The 19,575-nt window shown below is 44.1% G+C and overlaps 1 protein-coding gene across 1 annotated transcript in view; it reads left to right on the forward strand.

The window, feature by feature from the left end:
- The window catches only part of LOC133024656 (neurexin-3b), a 210,827-nt gene that overhangs the window by 190,908 nt on the left and 344 nt on the right, over positions 1-19,575 (forward strand). Inside the window, exon 16 of the mRNA XM_061091820.1 lies at positions 9,122-9,200. Within this exon, the coding sequence (XP_060947803.1) occupies positions 9,122-9,200 (79 nt within the window). The remainder of the gene's footprint in view (positions 1-9,121; positions 9,201-19,575) is intronic.

The raw sequence follows: 19,575 nt of genomic DNA on the forward strand, positions 1-19,575 counted from the left end.
AAAACATCAGCAGAAACAAAAGCCTTTTTTAATGTAGTTAATCAGCCTCCATTCTCAATGTGGATGATGGTTTGTTATATCAACATACAATTAGAACAACATTGTTTAATTTGCATGAAGTTATTAAATTAATTGGGGTTTTGGTTTGGAGGCAAAGAAAAACGCAATTTATTGTGCAAAGCCTGGATTAGGTGAGTCTTACAAATAGATCCAGATTTGAACCATTTCACAAATCCAACTTCAGCCTTGTTAGAATATGATTATTCATAACACAAAGAGAACTTGATGTGCAGATCACATGAATTCACAATGAGGACAGAGATGTAAAAGAGACAGCTGACGTTCTTCACCACAGAGCAGAATATATTAAACACTCATGTGTGAACATGTGGCGGCACTTTTTAAAATCAAAAGGTGAGAATCAGCTCAGACTCAGGTACAGATGTGTTGCTGTTTGCTGCTCTGTTAACTGAGCTCGGTGCAGAGCTCTCTGTGTGATTATATCAGCTTGGATGTGGATGTTGTGGACCTGAAATCCAGAAAAATGAATTGCCAACAATTCGGAATTCGATTTTATAATTAAAAAGTGCATTTGTAAATTTGTTTAGATGCATTTACTTTTTAAATTGCCTTCGATAGTAAAGTCTAAGTTTAGATAATTTGTTGAAATAAGACAAGGTATTTAAATGTGTCAACTTGGATCCTGGAAAATGATGTGATAATATGTTGTCGCTATGTTTTCACACGTTCTAAACAAAGTGTTAATTTGCAGATTAATTGGGATGGAAATAAAATCTAATTTAGGTGAGGAAGAGACAACATGATGTATAAATTATTAAATAGGTTTAAAATTAAGTAGTTTATATTCAGTGAAGAATTGTCTTAGATTTAAATTTCATAATGCAATAAGTGATTCATATGTCACATTGTGATCGCTGCTAAAAGCGTCCTGAGCAGGTGTAGCAGAAATGAAGGACTACAGCGTTGTCTGGCAAGTACACTGTGACACTGATTTAATCTGAGTCCGGAAAATTAGCCTGACAGAAACCATTCTAACCTGGTTTATGAAACTAAATTTAGAAAACTAAGCCTAATTTACTCAAGTAATCACAATTTAATAATATTTCTTCCTGCTGGTCTTTGAGCATGAATACAGTTACCTGGTCTCCAAGGCCCTGGTCCTGTGGGTGCTTCAGGGCTCAAACACACATGTGTACCAGCACACAGTCCAGACTAAATTTAAATTGATTTGATATCAAACTTTGTGATTAGTGCGAGATCAGATCAACTGGAGGGTCGGTTCATTTTTGTCTTTCAGCCACCTGCTCCAAAGTCTATGCTCCTATCAGGGTCTTTCTGGAATATCCAGAGTTGGGTTGTGGTTAAAATGCAGAAAAATATTTGAACCTCCTACATGAGAATCCTATCCCTCCTTGGTGTAGGGATAGGATTTCTAGGGTTCTTGAAGGTTATGGTTTTTGCATGAGGTTTATTTTGGGTGTAGGAGTCGGGCATTCCCACTGGCATTAATATAAATGAATGCCTTATTTTCGTGAGAGGACAAGTCTCAGCCAGTGTCTTGTCATCCTCAGTAAAATGGAGCCCTTTCCAATCCTGTCCTCTCCTGACTTCCCACCCTCCTCCTCTGCCTCCCTGGTGCTTTCATCTTCTCCCTGCCTCTGCTCTGGTCACGGCTCTCAGCACTGCTCGCCACCGCATCCACAAATTCCTCACTTCCTCTGGAAGGGAGAACCGCAAACGGTAACACAAACCATAACTCAGAGCTGCAATCGCTGCTCCAATTTCACCTGAGGACGTCATGGGCTTGCATAGAGAGCAGAAATTTCCCCCCATCTCTCGGCCGCACACACCTCTCCCGTGTCCCTCGCTTCCTGCCTCTCCCCATTGGATCGCACCATAAACTCCCTCAATCTTTCGGCTGCTCCGTCTTTATGTGTGTACATACATGTAGGGTGTGAGTGTGTGTTTGTCACAGAGCTTCCCTGATGACCTTGTACTCTGCGGCAGGGGGGTGATTAAGGATCAGGGCCAAAGACCATTTCCTTTTCCATGGGAAGATGAATGACCCTGTTTGAAAGTGGCTGCCTATGGCCTCAGGGCAATTAGAGTTTGCTGTGAGCCAGCAGCCCTCGCCGCTCTCTGTGCAAAGGCAGGTCCTTGAGAAAAAGAGAAATACTGGCACACAACCCACTCTGCTGAAACCAACACACGGTGATGGTGAACAAATTGAATGCATTTTGTTTGTTGTTTTTTTCCCCCCGCTTTTCCAGCTGTTTTCCTTTCTCGCTCTCCTCACCCACTTCTCCCGCCCTCTTCCAATTTCTCCATAAACCTGGGAAGGAGGAAAAGAAGTGCTGACTACAGCAGGCCACTAAGAAAGGCCCACCGAGGGTGCTCGTTTGAAATATCAATATTTGATCTTGGAAATCATTTAGCGTGTGGCTCAGGCCCTACAAGTTAATTCTGGTGCTCATTTGATTGTAAATGACCCACTTTATTGAACGGGAAGGTTAACAGCCTCTTTGCACTGCTCGTGTTTGCTTTAAACATTGTCATTACCATTGGAAATTAAACATCATGATCAAATGTTTTATTAGACTCACTTCTGTGTGTTCTTTTAAACATGAGCTCCCTGCCACCCAACCCCTACCCCGATATTTTCTTTTTCTTTTTTTTATAATACTTTATTTATAATTTTCAGATACATAACAAAGTGTTGACAAGACATAATACAAATTCACAAACAAAAAATAAACAACAAAATAAAAACAAGCTGCCAGTCAGATTACTCAATTACATATTTGGTCTTTCAGGAATGTTCCCACAATAGCCCTATCTCAAAGATAGGGCTAAGTAACATGAATAAATTAACAGAGTAATATACTACATCAACTAATGTAGCCTGGTGGGTCAGAGTTGTTGTGGTGTTCAATATATATTGCACTGCGCCAAAGCAGGTCCCCGATATTTTCTTTTTCTGATGAAGCGTCTTATCTTTCACAGAGCTGGGACTAAGAGTGAAAAGAGTTGTTGCAGCGTATTGATAGGGATATGGCCTAGCGCCATTGATTCCCCTTGTAATACAAGCCTCTCCCTTGTCGGCCTGTCAAAGCCCAGATCAGACATGATAACGCGCACATCAGACAGCTTTCAATAGAAAGCTGAAGCTTCCGCCATTGGAGATGATTATCTTATTTTGGAGCGAGGGCCCGTCACAGTGGAGGAGTGGGAACTAGTGAGATCAGCCTGTGTGATGTTCCCTAGACAGCGAGGGAGGGGAAACGGAGACGGGAGTGGGAGTCGGCCTGACCTCTGATTTGTGTCACTTACGGGGGCCATTCCTCAAGCTGAAAAATAACCTGCCCCTCCAATCCCTGTTCCGAACGTGTGTGAGAAACATTTCCAAGGTGAACACGGAGCGCCTCGGGGAGAGAGCGGTTGCTTTGAATTGTGTTTCTTTGATTTGCCCTTAACCGCACGTCGTCACTTTGATCTCGGAACATGCAGCCGCGTTGGACATCCATGGCAACCGAGTGCCAGGATGGGGCGCTTGAGGAAAATTGATTGGTTTAAGGTTTATTCCCATCAGTTTGAAAAGAAAGAGAGAGCAGCTCTAGCCATTGGGCACTGTGATGTCGTAAATAAAGCAAATTGGGTTTGATAGCAGGGCTTTAATGTGGATCTATAATGTCATGTCTCTTCCCTTCTTCTCAGCAGTGTGTGTTTCCTTCACCCTCGGGGCACAAGAACATGTGAAGGTCGTTTGTTATGATAAGACCGTGGTGTGTTCAGGACCAACCTCCCGTGCCCTCCCGGATGATGGGACTCACTGTACTGTACTTAAGCATGCCCGCTCCCCCCCCCTCGCCTCTGGAAGATGCAGCGCTGTTGGTGCTCATATTTCATGTCATGTTTGTAACCCGGGGGTCCGTGCATGGGTTTTAGTCTTAACATGGCTGTCAGTGACCCAGGGGAGGGGGAGACAGTGGTCGAGTATGTCTTTTCTTTTTTTCGCCTGCCAAGCACAAGCTGTTGCTTTGATGTGACCGATCCAATCACTGTCAGGCCGGGCAGAATATTCAGCCTCAGCCGGAGCCGTCAATGCAGCAGCTGCTTCTGTTATCAGCCACGCATTTGAAAAGTTTGACTCCGAGTTGAAACGTTCACTGTTCATCAGCATACAATTAAATGGTCCCTCATTAATAATGTTTTTTTTAACGTGGATCATTCGTTAATAAAATTAAAATTAAAATCTTGAACTAGTAGAACATTGAGTAGAACATGTACCACTGTCCCTTTGTGAAACTACATTTAAATTCACTAGACCCAGGTTTTTATTTGGATCTACTTGGACCAAATTGCACTCATAAATATCAGTCCTTTAATCATCCATCCCTCCATCCTTCAATAATTTATTCCACTAATCATTTTTATGGGTCCCATTGGGAGCTGGAGCATATTCCAGTGACATTGGGCGAGAGGCAGGGTACACGAAAGGTTGCCAGTGTATCGCAGGGCTCTATGAAATATGCCAGATTTAGTTCATCAAGATCCCTGATTTATACTCTACGTTCAAGAGAGTGACAACAATTCTTGATCCAGATCCACACCACAGTTTACTGGGTTGTTTCATGACCCACAACCCACCCTTCTACCAAGCGTCATACTGATCCATCCAGTTGTCTTGCTTATAAACCCGAGGCTGAGGTAGAAATACGTATTTGACTTTTTTTTGTGTCATCTAAATGTCCTGCTTGAGTCAGGTGGGCTCTGCTGTGGCTCGGCTTTACCGACTGCTGGATTCCATTTGGCTGAGGAAGATATCTGTCTAAACGCGGGTGCCTTTATCTGCTTGATGCAGCAGAGTTTGGCAGCCTGTGCTGCTGCTGCTGATAAACTAATAAACAAGACAGTGTGTCCTCACTGAGTTGTGGTGGAGGGAGGACGACACAAAGACTGTCCTCCTAACAAAACTGTAATTTTGTGAGATAAACACTTGATTTGTCTCAGTCAGACTCTGAGGAACAGAGGCGGCAAAAGTCTTAACTCAAGTAGAAGTACAGATACAAGTAAAAGTATGGAACTTCTTTCCAGTTTATTGTTAATCAGTCCTGCAGCCTCTTCTCAATGAGGTCAGGACCGAGCAGTGATGTGAAACATTCGTTCACGTGTTGAGATAATTGCAGCTTCGCCAGAGAGGAGAAACTTTGCAGAGACAGAGGCGGCCCGGCATCTTTGGACCTTTTTCTCCGTGCCGAGCCCATCAGTGGCGAAAAAGCCAAAAAAAGCTTTGTTTTTTTTTAAACTTGTCTCTCAAGGAGGCTGTCTATCTGTATCGATCGCCGGTGTGATCCTTTCAGTTGATGTGCTGAAGTGGTCCGAAGTAAACGCCGTTTTAATGAAGCCTGGCTATTGATCTGGACGTGTTGTTTGTTTGTGGAGGCAGGAACTTGAGCATCTCTCGGATGGGATAATCAGGCATGAGGCACATAGCCTGTGAGTTTTCAAGTCATGAAATCATTGTGTATGATGCACATTCCTCACACACATGACCACAAATCAAAACCTCAGACACACACACACACACACGCACGCACACAACAAACCCGGCCGGTAAATCCCGCCACCCAGACTCTCTTAAAATGACTGTGGGAATGTTTGTTGAGAATAATTACTCTAAAAGAAGAAATCACTTTGCTGCCAAAATATATCCCACTCTATGTTATGGAGATTTAGACAGAGAATTGGATTTCCCCAGCTGTGAAATCAGTTTTTGTAGTCCCGCTGGCCAACCGCATCATTATGCTATACCCCGCTGCAGGCTCCCATCACTGCACAAATGCAGCCTATGCCTTTTCCGCCTCCATGAGCTCCCTTTGCATTTACAACATCTAGCCTCGCGCCATATGTTATTATCGACGTCTCTGGTCGACTGCGGGAGGAGACTGGGAGCTCTGCTTGTCACTTCATTGCTTCTGCGTTAGCCCAAATGCGGAAAAAAATGGCACCCTAAGCCCCCTCGTGAGAAGAAGCACTTTGGTGGAAAGCATTGTGAGGGCGCGGAGATGCGTCGCGTGTTTATGAAAATGAATCAGGCGCGCGTCTTGTGAATCTCCAAATGTCAAACATCACACTTCAGAAAAGCCCTCTTCAATTTCCCTGAGTGGAATCAAAGTTGCTTGAGATGAGAGTGGGTCTCTCACGATACGCGCCTGTGTAGATGATTGTCAATGAAATGATAAAGTGGATATATTGAAAGGAGTGTGTCCTTCTACCATTAAAATGCAACCTTTACAATACCCGAGCTGAGGCTGTCAGTTCTTCACTTTAATGTGGAGCGGCTCCAAGATGAAATGTTTGATGACGCTCGTTGCAGGAGCTCGGCGGCTGTGGCCTCGGTGCAACAACAATTCGAGAGAGCTCAGAGATTATTAACATTCCAGGCTTATCTCATGTTGAAAATGCTGGGATGTTTGATTAGCCAGCCTCCTTACAGTAACGTCACTCCATATACAATTATTAAAGTTGTTTTTCAGATTGGAAGATTGGAGTGTGGGTACACCAGATGAGAAAAAAACTGTGTTAAGGCTTTGGGGTCATGGATTGGCTAAAATTGAGTACAATATTCTTAATTATGTTTTTATTTGTGAGTGTTTTTTTTTGTGACTGTTTTTCACTGCTTCCCATTCACTTTGAATGGGGTGACGTCATGCTTTGCTTTTGTTTCTACTCCCTTTTATATAACCAGTATAACAGTGGGTGCGTTCATTTACAGCTCCAGAATCACACGTGGCGAACGATGGGTGTTGATTGAGAAGTGTCTGAACTCATTTGATGAGGCTGTGTAGCTCAGCGACAACCACACCCCTATAAAAGTTTTGCTATCACAAATTGCTGCAGTGATGCTGCAAGCATCTGGAAGTTTAGTAAGACTGACAGTCTGGTGATGATAAGTGTTTTCTCCTCTTACACAGCAGCGCAAAGGGAATACGTGTAAAAAAAAAAAAAAAAAAAAAAAAAAGAAGCTAATTTTTAATGTCTGATTCTACATGAGCAAAGATTTCCTCGACAAAATATACACGGCTCATTACAGCATTCCATGTTTTATTCAAGTGATTTTATTTTCTTTATGCATAAGAAATAAACAAAATTGTAAATTCATCACAGTGCCCCTCAGATGGGAGAAGAAGATGCCTTTTGATATCGCTCTCTTCATACTTAGCGTAACCTTGTGTTGTTGCAGCCTTAATGTCGAGCAAAGGAACCAGGCCACGCAGATAATGAGAGACGTACACATGTAGATCAGAGTGTGAGGCTTTGTGAATCTGCCGCAGTGAAAACCTTTCCTTTGTGTCGAGATGAAGTCGGCATCAGCTGCAGAGAAAGGCAGCGGCTTCAGTCCTGCATGGGTTGTGGCCCGATGGTGTCACCGTGGAATTGCCGGAACAGACGGGTGGCTTTGGGCTCCTCATCTCTCTCTTTCTCTCTGTGTCCCTGCCTCCCACATTCGCCGCTATCACAGTAACAAGCAATAACCCTCTTTCAGCAATAACCAAGACTTTTACACCCGTAATGTGGCTTCAATAAATAATGTCATTTTCACCATGGGGCTGTATTTTACAGCAATTTAGTTCACAGCCTCCCCTCCTGCTCGGTTTTTCGCCTCCTCATGCTGGAGTACAGTACATAATATGCTGCATTACAGACACCAGAACTATCGCACATTTACACATTACGTGTTATGATGCAGAATGGAGCACACTAACTGGCGGCAGTGGACAATGACTGTGGACTATAGTGGATCCGATCTTGATGCTGGATCATGATCTTGCTGGCTGCTGACCAGAGACTATGACTGCAGCAGGACTGCTTGACATAAAGTATTGAAGTTATCCTTCAAAATGTTTACCCTCATCGATGCTACTAAAGCCTTTATCTTGATGATGTTTTCCTACACTTGACACCTATTGCACTTCTGTCCGTCCTGGGAGAGGGATCCCTCACATGTGGCTCTCTCTCTCTGAGGTTTCTACATATCTTTACCCTGTTAAAAGGGTTTTTAGTAGTTTTTCCTTCCTCTTGTTGAGGATTAAGGACAGAGGATGTCTCACCATGTTAAAGCCCTATGAGACGAATTGTGATTTGTGAATATGAGCTATACAAATAAAATTTGATTGATTGATGATTGATCATGCTTAGTCATAGGACGCAAAAGGAGGATGCTTTGGAAAAAATCAACTTTCACTGTGACGATTCGTAATAATGAACATCAGCAAGCGGGTGTATGTGTGTGTGTGTGTGTGTGTGGTTGACATCTTTCTCTGGGTCCTGTTGAAAGCAGCAGCACAAGCATGGGGGGGGCGTTTCATTAGTCTGTCAAACTCAATGATATTTAGAGCCCCACACCTTCGGCCAGGACTGGAAAACTCAATCAGCACTCTGATTTCATAACCCTGCTCGGTGACAGGGCTTATTTTATCGCCCCACTGATTCATTCTAATAAACGCCAGACTGCCCGGCGCACCCCTGCTGAAATACAACCTCCTCCCCCCCCCACACCTTCTGTCCTCCATGGGTCGACCCGAAGAAAGGGGGAAAGGAGGGGGTGGGGGCTGGGATAAATCAGAATAGTGGGAACTGGAGGGTGCAGATAATCCATCGCCGGTTTCGGCTGTAGCTAGCAAGTCTGCCCCCCCATCCCACACATTCCACCCTCCCTCCGCCACCCTTTAGCACAAATCAGAAGCCGGGACGGTGCTGATCTGCGAGCGCTCGGTGGGGCCATTGATTGTGGACGACGGAGGAGGAGAGGGCCGATAAATTACCGGAGGCAGAGTGCGGAGGGTGAAGGAAAACAATTATCTGTGGAGGTGGAAAGCACATAAAGTGAAGAATGATAAACACTGTGAAATATGATTGACTCCAAGTGATATATGGAAGCCGAAGGACAGGCGGAGCGGTCTGTGTGAGCAGAGATATCCTTGACTGGAATGGCTGTGTACTGACTTATACAGCCCAGGACATAACCCCATTTTCTTGTGTGTGGATGTGTGTGTTTGTGTGTGTGTGTGTGTGTGCGGATGTGTCTCTTTCTCCGCAGACGACAGATGACATTGTTTCGTCAGCCGAGTGCTCCAGCGACGACGAGGACCTGGAGGAGTGTGACTCCGGACATGCAGGTGGGATGGGTGTGTCGAGTTGTGCTTGCTCTGAACCTGGTCTTTTTCTCCTTCTCTTTCTTTGATTTTGCTACCGAGGAGAGTCTCCTCTTAGCATCATGTCCCATGGGAGCTTCAAGTGTAACTTCAAAAAAAAAACGCCCAAAAGTAATGAGTAATAAAACACTAGTGCGAAGGGTTCTCACTGTAATTCTAAAGCTTAACGAACTCTTCGGAGTAAGAATTGAGTGTCTCTATGCTTAGCATGCCCGAAGTCACAACTTTAGCTGTAAATAAGTAAATGCATACATCTAATCGTCAGCCACATTAAAAGCTTCAAACACCTTTCGTCTGTAAATCAAGTTACACTTAGCTATGGGGCCACTGGTTGTAGACATGACGCAGCATTGATACTAATTTTGTTCTCTCAGCATTCGGTGGAGAGGAAAACTTTACTCAATAAAGTACGAAATTAGTATCAATCCGCATGTCGCCCGCACTGATGCTTCAAAATGTATCTGCTCTGTACATGGTTGATTTCCTCTTGCTGTGCGTGTGTGTGCGTCTCTCTTGACAGAGGATACATTTTGAGATTCTTTCGAGAACAAAGATGCTTCCAGCATAGATACTGTGATATGTAGCAGACTAACTGCAACAGAGCCTCTTCCTCCCTTCTTCTTCTTCTTCTTCTCTTGTTTGTACCTCTGTTTCCTTTGTCGGAGGCTTGCCTTACCTGAAACATTCTAATAGAGAACAGATATCCTCGAATTTCTGTGCGCATCGTCTCTCTTCCCTCCTCCCTCTACACATACACACACACTCACACATACACACACACGTCACTTTGGGATTAAATCAAAGTGATAGGACATCCACTCGGTGGAGTTTGGAAATATAAACAGAGCTGGTAAATTAAACCGCAGATTTAAAAAAGAAGTGGATGTTTTGAGGCAACTTGGGTTTGGACGACTTGTGAACAAGCAGCTGTCAATCACCGCTCCGCCCAGGAGGAGCTGGCATGGATTCTAATGGAGTTAACCAGGAGTGAGGGCTCCGCTGAAACTGGTTCCGCATGTGAGAAGCGTGTCCCCTAAGGTGCTCTGGAAATCATTAGCAGCTATTTGATTGCTCCCCTGTCCTTCAAAATGCCATCACAGCAGACTAATTGACGCTGTGTTAATCTGGCTAAATATGTCTCAGCGCCGGACCAAGCATATGTCCTCTTTTCACAGAAGTAAAAAAGAAGTAAGAACAATGCGTTGCCCTTTCACTTTCACTTAGGTACGCGTGCTCGGGGGAACATAACAGATAATCCAGCGCTTATTTATTTATCTCCGAAATGAGGTCTTTTACGTGTAGTTCCGTAGATACCCTGCTCGTAATTAAACAATTTTCCTCCAATCTGTGAAAGGAACTCATTTACTTTGAGTCCTTATCACACGGTCATAGCGTTTGTTTCCTTGAAAATATGGCCACACAGTCGGCTTTTCAAACGCGAGGAGAAACCCATTTTGTCGGCGGCCTCGTCCCTGTATTTCGGTGCTTTATCTGCGAGCATGAGTTGCTTCTTTAAGTCCGAGATTACTGAAATTGAATGGACAAAAATTTATCGCAGCTCGTGTGTTTTGTCTTTACGTGTCCCGACTGTTGAAAAGGCTCAAACCCAAGTGTTCTCAAAAAGTGGAGCTGTAGTGCAAGAAGTTTGTTTTCACCCAGAGAACATGGTACCCTCCCCTCATATAGTGGCAACATATGTAGTCATACACACTCTCATACATACTGTACATTTCACCATGTCGACACAGAAATTCATTCCCTCATTCCTTGCCCTGCTTCCAGTTGTATGGACAGTTGCATGACATGGTGTTGACTTCATTTCTGTTGCATTTTGTTTTTGTTTTCTCCTGTGATGCACATGTGAACATCTCTCCTCTGTATCGATTTGGACCCAACTGCTGGGTCGCTTACGATTTGGGCTTTTTATTTTTATTTTGCTTTACGTTTTGGGGGGCCGGGGCGGGTTTGAAGGGGTTTTGAGTGGGGTGGTGATTTTATTTTCCAGTTTTGTTGTGGTTGTTTTTAGTTTTTTTTGTCCTCCTCATCATCCGTCGTCCATCCCACAAGCAAGGATAGAGCCGCTCCTCCCGTTTTTTGCCTCATCTTGTGCCGCATGAACTTTTGGTGGTTGGAAAAAATTCAAAGTTCTCCTCCTCATCCAAGTTTGTGTTGATTTATATTCTTTTGTGCCACATGGCTTCTAAAGAAACATCCTCCCCCCCCCCCCCCCCCCCCATTTTAGATACAACACAGGGAAATGAACGGCAACAAAATCTTTTCTTGCCATCACCCTTTTTTTGGCCTTGTGCAGGCAACCCCATCCTGTCTCAAGAAAGTTGTGTGTGAAAGAATGACTCCGTCTCCCCCTCCCGAGCGTTAACACCCCCTCCATCCCGACTCACCCACCTCCTTTCTGCATATACATGTCTGTTTGAATGCAGATGGCATAAAAAAGACTTTTATTGCCACAAAGTATATCTGTTTTTCTATTCTATCTGTTGCTCCAAGTAGAAGGCATTTGTGGCATGCACAGTGTACTGGACTGTACCGTAGCTATAGACTTACTAAGTGTCCTCTCCCCCCAAACCCCTGCTTCTGCATGGATATGATTGGCATCCATTTTGTGTGCTTCTTCTTCTCCACCCATAAGTGTCAGGCTAACCCCCAGCTGGCTTTTACTACATGTCGTTGTGTGTCCGCGGCTACGATGGCGGTCCTGCGCCGCCGCCTTAGCCGTGGCTCCTCCTCTCTCAGAGGCGTCTTTGTGTTGGTGCCTGCTGTCTCTGTCTGTGCTCCGTCTGCCTGTCTTGTCCGCTGTACGTGGTCGTCTCGTGGTTGTGTCGTGTCTGTATGTTTGATAAAACTGTTAAACCTTACCTTCTCCCTTTATCCCACGTGAGTTCCACAAGAGAGCAAATAAACTCATGGTTCGATCCCCTGAATAAGAACAAACTAAACACAGAAACGCACCAGCGACTTAGAATACAACCTGGAAATGAGTGATGAAACATTTAGAGATTTAGAGAGAACAGCAAATACCAAGTCGATTTCCGATTTAATTTAACGGTGATTAACAGTGATGCAGCTTGTCATTACCATGTAATCAGAGACATTTTGCGATTGATTTGTAATTAGGTTGCTGTAATTGATGCAAATGATTTTCATAAATCCACAAGTACAAATCAGAATGTTTGATTCGTACATACAGTTTCTACGAATAACCAAAATCCCATTAAGACATCAACATGAGTTAGTTGCTATTGTGGTGCCTTACTATTGTGGTGCCAGTAAATTGTGTTAGAGAGACGCTCTGCACAATCCCTAAGACTTAAAACACATAAATGAAATGGAGCAATTACTGTTATTACTCACACTTGGAAAAGGGGCTCCATTACAAACTGCCGACGGTTGTTGTCCTCGATAAAGGGAATAAACACTGACTGTAGGGACAACGTACATTTTGCTATTAGATAGAAAATGTCAGACCACTTCCTGCATTGCTCCTGAGCATAAACATACAGGTGGGAGGTTTCAGTGGGTTTGAACAAACAACCAACTCTGTCATTGTTGTCGAGAAAACAAACCAACAGAGTAACTGTTGCACTTGTCATGGTCATTGATTGTTACATGATTGCATTTGACCTCAACATCCTTCGATGATCTGAAACATATGTACAGGTGTCTCCTCATCTTATTGGCCTTGTTGGATAAAGACGAGAGTCAGAAGCTCAAATCCATTTTAGACGAGGAGCAGGGATGTGATGTTGTGGGACTTCTTCACTGAAGAGCCACGCGTAGGTTGGAGAATAAAGTTTTGGAATGGATCACTGAGTTTCCTTGTGGCTTTAGCGATGACTTCCGTCAAGCCCCATTGGGCCAGCTGTCAGTTCAGCGCAGGCCTCAGATCAGTTTAAAGGTTATTCAGCTGACACATGTCGACTCAATGCAGAGGTGCAGCCTAATGGCTGTGCAGCAAATCGACCAGCTGACAGGGGCAAGTCGCCACGCCTGCCCGAGATGCCAATTTCATACGCCAGACTGGCCCCAGCCACATGATGACGGATTAAGAGCTATCTGCCATGAGCTGTGGCTTCAGGACACCCCGGAAGAGGGCTCTTCTCCCAGCCAGAGGTGGTTTATGTGTTCTCACAGGAAAGACCTCTTTGCTCCCTGGAGTTGAAAATGGCACAGGATGCTGCCCATCAGTGAGAAATTCTCCTCTGTTGGCAGTTGTGTGCTCAGGCAAGATAAGATAATTTAATGGCAGGGTGAAATGCTCGGCTTTTTAAGGTGCATGTTTCTAGAATGCTCAGCCTTTGCCGAGCGCACCGATATAATCCCTGGCATGTCCCTTCAACTGTGCCCACAGTGAGAATCTGCGTGTTGCTGGCTCTCTGGTAATCAGCTCCCTACCTGGAGTGGGTAGAGGTGAATGAATCTGCTACAGCAGGTCTCCTGGCACAATACAAGCAGCCACAATAGGATTTCAGGGCCTCAAACCACTGACTCGCCCACAATTTGGAGCGTTGAAATCTCATTGACTCGCTTCATCCGCGGCTGGTGCTGGTGCACGGGCTTTCCGCTTTTGTGGTGTGGCGCCGGCAAATCCCTGACACACCGTCGGGATTCATCTCCATTCGGAAGCCTCAGCAAACGCTGGATGGACACGGGGATCAGGCCAGGAGAGGGAAGAGAGAAAAGACAGAGGGAGAGGAGTAAAAGTGAAGAGAAAGTGCTGCTCTGAGACTTCTGCATTCGTAGCCTCTAAGTTGCTGAGGTATTTGACCAATCAGCCGTTTAGTAGAAACTGTATTTCCTTCAATTCCACTTCAAAAGCCAACACGGACATGAAGCAGATAATGTCTTTCTTACATCATGGGATGTAAAAGAGCATTGGCTGTAAAATTCAGTTTCTTTCATACTCTCGGCTTTCTAGATGAGTTTTGCTTATTGAAGCAAAGACTAGAAGGCACAAAAAAAAAACACTCTTGCCTAAAAAAGGAAAGCAAAGGGTGTAACTGGCTGTAGGTCTAGCATAGTGGAGGATTATTTGCCAGGGAGGCAGCGGCTTAGAATAAATCTCTTTCCATCTTGACAATGTTGGAAAAACAAATGCAATCTGGTTAAGCAAACCCATTAGAAACCCCAGTGTTTGTCGGCCTCAGAAATGCAGGAAGATGTGCAATGCTTGTGCAAGAGCTTACGTAGGATTAAAGTGTTTACCAAAACATCAAGGTCCTCTGCACTGACTTTAATGGAGACCCTTAACTGCAGTGGCTTGCCTCCCAACCAAGTGTTTTGTTGATACAGCGCAAAGCTAACAGTCGCCGAAAGCTGTTAGCCAAGAATAGAGTGAAAGGTTGCAAACAAGGCCGAGACAACAAGGGCAGAGTTGGATAAATAAAGCTTCGGTTGAAATTGCGTATGCTGTGCTGCCTTTGTGTATTTAACAAGGCAAGGAGTTCTGTAGTTATCAGAGCCGTGCAACACGAGCATTAGATGTTAGTCATAGCGAAGATGAAACACCAGGTCCGTACGGTGGATAGCAGCTCTGTTATCACATCAGACATTACTCTGATCTCCGGAGCGTGGTCGGACAGTCGGGGAGATTCACATTAAAGACGTCAGTTGATAATACGCAGTCTGACACATGCCATATTTCCAATAAGGCTTGACTCATGGGCCCAGTTTTTGCCAAATGAATGAGGTTTTTCTGTAAACCAGCCTGCAGAGGAGGAACCGAACACCTGACGCCCCAAGACAAATGTGCCTCTCACATCTCCTTAAACTCACCGGAGGCACAGATGAAAAGCCCGCCCCCTTGTGCCCTCTTGTGGAACTCACTCCCAGCACAGTGGTTATCTGTCAAACAAAGGCTGTTGGTTAATGCGCAGAACACAGAGCATCTAAACATTGCATAAAATGAGGCTCATTAATTATCACTTTACTCCCCCTCTCTTGATTAAGTAGCGAATGTGGTGGGGCTAAATACCATTTAATATTGGTTGTATATCACCCATGGTGCACCTTGTCCCCCCCTGTTAACCGCTGATGAATGGTTTCTTTGCCTGAGCTAATATCCCACAGCCCTTTGATGGCAGTGACCTTACACTGACCTTTGACCCCTTCTAAAGCCCCCTCTGACCCCTGGCTTGCTGTATTGTTACTGTATATTACTCTCCCTAAATGCAACTTACTTAAGCATGCATTGCCCAACTTCTTATAGTGAAACTAAAATCCAAAATAAAACCTTGTCTGATTTTACCTCTCTCTCTCTGACGTACATCCAGATTGCACGCCCTGTCCCGTGTTTTGAAAATACTAACAAGAGAAATGTATTGAAGTAACTAATAATAAGCAAGTTTATTATTAGTTAAAGTGAAGGTGGTGACACTTTGCCTTTAAACTGTCCCCCCTCTCTTTGTCTGCCTCAGTGTGTGCTTTCTGGTTGTTCATCTTTGATAGTGTGAGAAATTTAATGCCTTTCTTTCTTGCTTGCCAGTTTGTTTTTTTAGTTTTTGTTTTGTCTCGTTTGAAACATATATGTCAATACACATATATGTTAATTCTATGTTTCTTTTCTGAAAATGTTCAAATTTTAATCTGCTAATTTGCTAAGAATCTCTATTTTTCCAAATGTTTTGATGATTTTTATTTTTCCCTTATTCGAATGAAGCTTCCTCTTTTCTCTATGAACTAAATGCTCTTAATAACAACGACAGAAGGTTTGCGGAGATTGGCTTTCAAAACGCCGCGGCTGCATTGGAAGCTTCAAATTCAAGTCCTCATAGAGAAAAGAGAGAAGCTGCCTTCAAAGTGGAAAAACTGTTTCTATGCTGATCTCTAATATTCTCCTGTTATTGAATAGCTTTACCGCTGATTGAATTTGGATTTAATCAATTAATGAGTCGATTAATTTTGATTGCATGGCAAAGAAGTTGCAGCTTAGGGTCTGTAAAACTGTCATTGTTGAGAGTGCTGTTCTCTTTTGTAAATGGGCATGTATATGCTCATTGTTTGTATATCCCCATCCCTTCCTTACAGCCAAAAGCTCTAATGCCGCCCGACCGCTTCGTGCCGCCTTTACATGGACATGGCAACTGATGTACACGTTCACCCCCATCTATGTCATTTCCTCCCTAGTATGTTCATAGGTCCCACCCCGTCTCACACTACCAGCTCCCGAACCCTTTACGTAGAGATTCTAAGATATGTACAGTCATCCGTTTGTCCATTACCGATGGACGTGTTAAAGTCGACAGAGATAAAAGAAAAAGAAAAAAAAGTAATCTGATCAGGCTGTAGATATTTATGGAGAGAATACTCTATCGAAAGAAAGACTTATAGATATACAGTTTTCTTTTTTATACAAAGCTAAATGATTATCTAAAGAACAAGGAGGATTATTTTTCATGTCATGATGTGTGGATGTATGTGTTGTTGCCTCCCTGTACCATCCTGTCTCAAAAGAGAAATATATACTACTTAATCAGAAACTGTTAAAGACGAAACTAACCTAACCTGTCCAAAGGCATTCTTACACAACTTTCTTTTGTAAATTTTTTTTCTTCCTGCCAAAATCATGCGGGCAATTTGTTGATGTAAGTTGACAAAACTGATGGTATGCTTTCTTCCTTTTGAAAACTGTCCTTTTTTTCGTAGGCTTTTATGATTTTCCGAGCTGACTTTGATTTAATGTGTTTTCTACTTACCTATTACTAATCCCTTTCTGGATAGCTCTATCTGTGGCTTTACTTTGTGAATGTTTTTTACGATGTTTGCTCTAACTCTGGACTTTTGCAATGCCTTAATTATGATTTTCGGTTCCCTTCGTTTTTTTCTGTTGTGTTCTTTTTTGTCTTTACTGTTGGAAAAAGGTTTGCATCTCTTTATAGTGCCCTGTTTGTGAACCTCTGCGATGTACAAACAAGCCACTTTTGGCAAGAGGAGACGCAGCTTCAGTCGACATCTGAATGTTTCAAAATGTTTGTGGTGCTCCAGCGACAGTTTAAACCAGAAAATCATGAGCTGGTATCAAGTGTTCCAATATGGATTCATCATTAGTGGTTAATTGTAGAAATTGATTTAGGTTCGTTAGACTCTCTGATGAACAATACTGTAATTAAACATCTTACAAATGAGATTCTACCATCAAACAAATCCGTAAACATTCAGGTGTCAGTGAACTGCCCGGTGACTTTCTGCCATTGTGGTAACTGTAGGGGTCAAAAGGCACGAGGCTAGGGCAAGTAGGGGAGCCTACTGGTTAGTGGTGACTTTTTAATGGTGGAGTTTTAGATCAGGGGTGCTCAGTTAGATTAATGATTTGTTCACACCAAGCGCAACATTGTTTCGTGCAATATGTTCACATGCAAAGTCAATGGACATATGCGAATAGACATACATGGACTCTGTGTTTGTGTCACTTGACGCAATGTCTTAATTCGCTGCAATATTTGAACTTCGTGACGTGATGTCACAAAAGCGTTGAGAATCAAGCTCGCGGGAAACAAGCCCTGGCAACGATCTAAGCTAGCTGGTCATTAAAATGTCCACTGGTCAGCCTCAGGTAGCTCTGGAAATGACAAGAGACCTACAGCTTAGTGTGGCTCTGATGGTCATGTGGACCCACACACGGCGTCCCACTACAGGTTCAACGCACCAACTGTAGCGCTCGTCCACTCCTCTTTTTCTGGAAGAGAGAGGTGGATATCCACAGGTTGTGCACTCGCCCATTTCTTGTGCAAGTACCGTGAGTGAACACAAACGATCCTGCAGCCAAACGCCGGTGAAAAGCGCAATGTGAAAACCCGCTTAGCGTTTTGTGTGAGCGCAGCATTAAAGTATCAGACAGGTTTTTTTAGAGGCTCAAATTCTTGTTTTTTCGGACTCTGTAGCAGCTCCAGTCCGTAAACATCACTTCGTTCCTCGGCTTTATGATGCAGGAGCTGTCGGTGTTTGTTCGCTGATGTAGGTCAGTGGGGTTAAAAAGCGCCTCTCTGAGCAGCTTTATGAAAACACCTTACAAACACTTTCTCATTTCAGACCTAGTTAACTTCCTTTCAGGCCCACTGGCTTGCACTTGAATTGCAAACAAATGCTAATAGCCTCTGCTTCTGCTTGTCCACAGAGCACATCTTTCGGAGCTCAAAGTGTTTGACTGGAGTGACTAAGGGATTTTAGCCTAAAGACACGAGAAACAAGCCTCTTAAAAGCCTTAACATAAGTTATCGTGGAGGAATATGTAGCCGTTGGCAGATGGAACTAAATATATAAAACTTTGTGACATACACACTTTTTGATGAGCAACGACATGCAGCTCATAGAACACGTTGATAGTGCAGTGCAGATGTAACTCCGATATTTGAGCAGATACGTGTGAGGAGTCAGTTTATTGTGGCTCACCCTTGTGCATCCCTCAAAGCCTTTTGATGCAATGTATTCTTTATGTATGGCTGTTGTTTTCTTTCAGTTTGGGTCTTGTTTGGTTCTGAGTTCCATTGTTTTTGCACTGGTACAATATTTTCTGTTCTTTTCGTTTCTTTGTTTATCTTCAGTTTCGTTTTTTCTTCCCTTTGTTGAGCTTTGCTTTTTTTTACCTCCTTTGGTTACCGGTTCTTTTGGTGTTTGCTTCTTGCTTTGTCGGGAAAAGATTTTCCAACCTTCTGACTTGTGTCTGTTTCTCTGTTTTGCTTTCCAGGAGGGGAGCTAGTCATCCCCGTGCTAGTCGAGGACCCCATAGACATCCCTTCTGTATCCACCCGTTCTCCTTTCATCCCCCTCCCCCCAACCCTCCACCCCGTCCTCACCATTATTGAGACCACCAAAGAATCCTTGGCCATGGCCACTGAGGCGGGGGTACCTTGCTTGTCGGACCGAGGCAGCGATGATTGTGATGATGGTGATGATGATGATGATGATGATGATGATGATGATGGAATGGTGATTTCGGGGTTTGGCTCTGGCGAAGCTTTCGACTCTAGCCTGCCCCCGACTGACGATGAAGATTTTTACACCACCTTCTCCCTGGTAACAGATAAGATCTTGACCACATCGGCCTATGAAGGTGGCTACAAAGCCCTCGCGCCCAAGTGGGAGGCCAAGGACTTGAGGCCTAGCAAAGCCTCTGAGGCAGGTAGGACTATACCCACCTCGCCTCTACCCGACCTCCGGGGCACACCACCGGCGGCGGTCCCCTCGGACACGCCACCCAAGCTGCCTGCTGGGAAAATGAACAACCGCGAGGTAAAACCCCCGCAGCCGGACATAGTCCTGCTGCCCCTGCCCACATCCTTCGATGGGGACGGCACGAAGCCGCGGGGTCCCTTCATCACCTCGC

The sequence above is a fragment of the Limanda limanda genome, chromosome 18, assembly GCF_963576545.1.
Source record: "Limanda limanda chromosome 18, fLimLim1.1, whole genome shotgun sequence".
Classification (NCBI taxonomy): Eukaryota; Metazoa; Chordata; class Actinopteri; order Pleuronectiformes; family Pleuronectidae; genus Limanda; species Limanda limanda.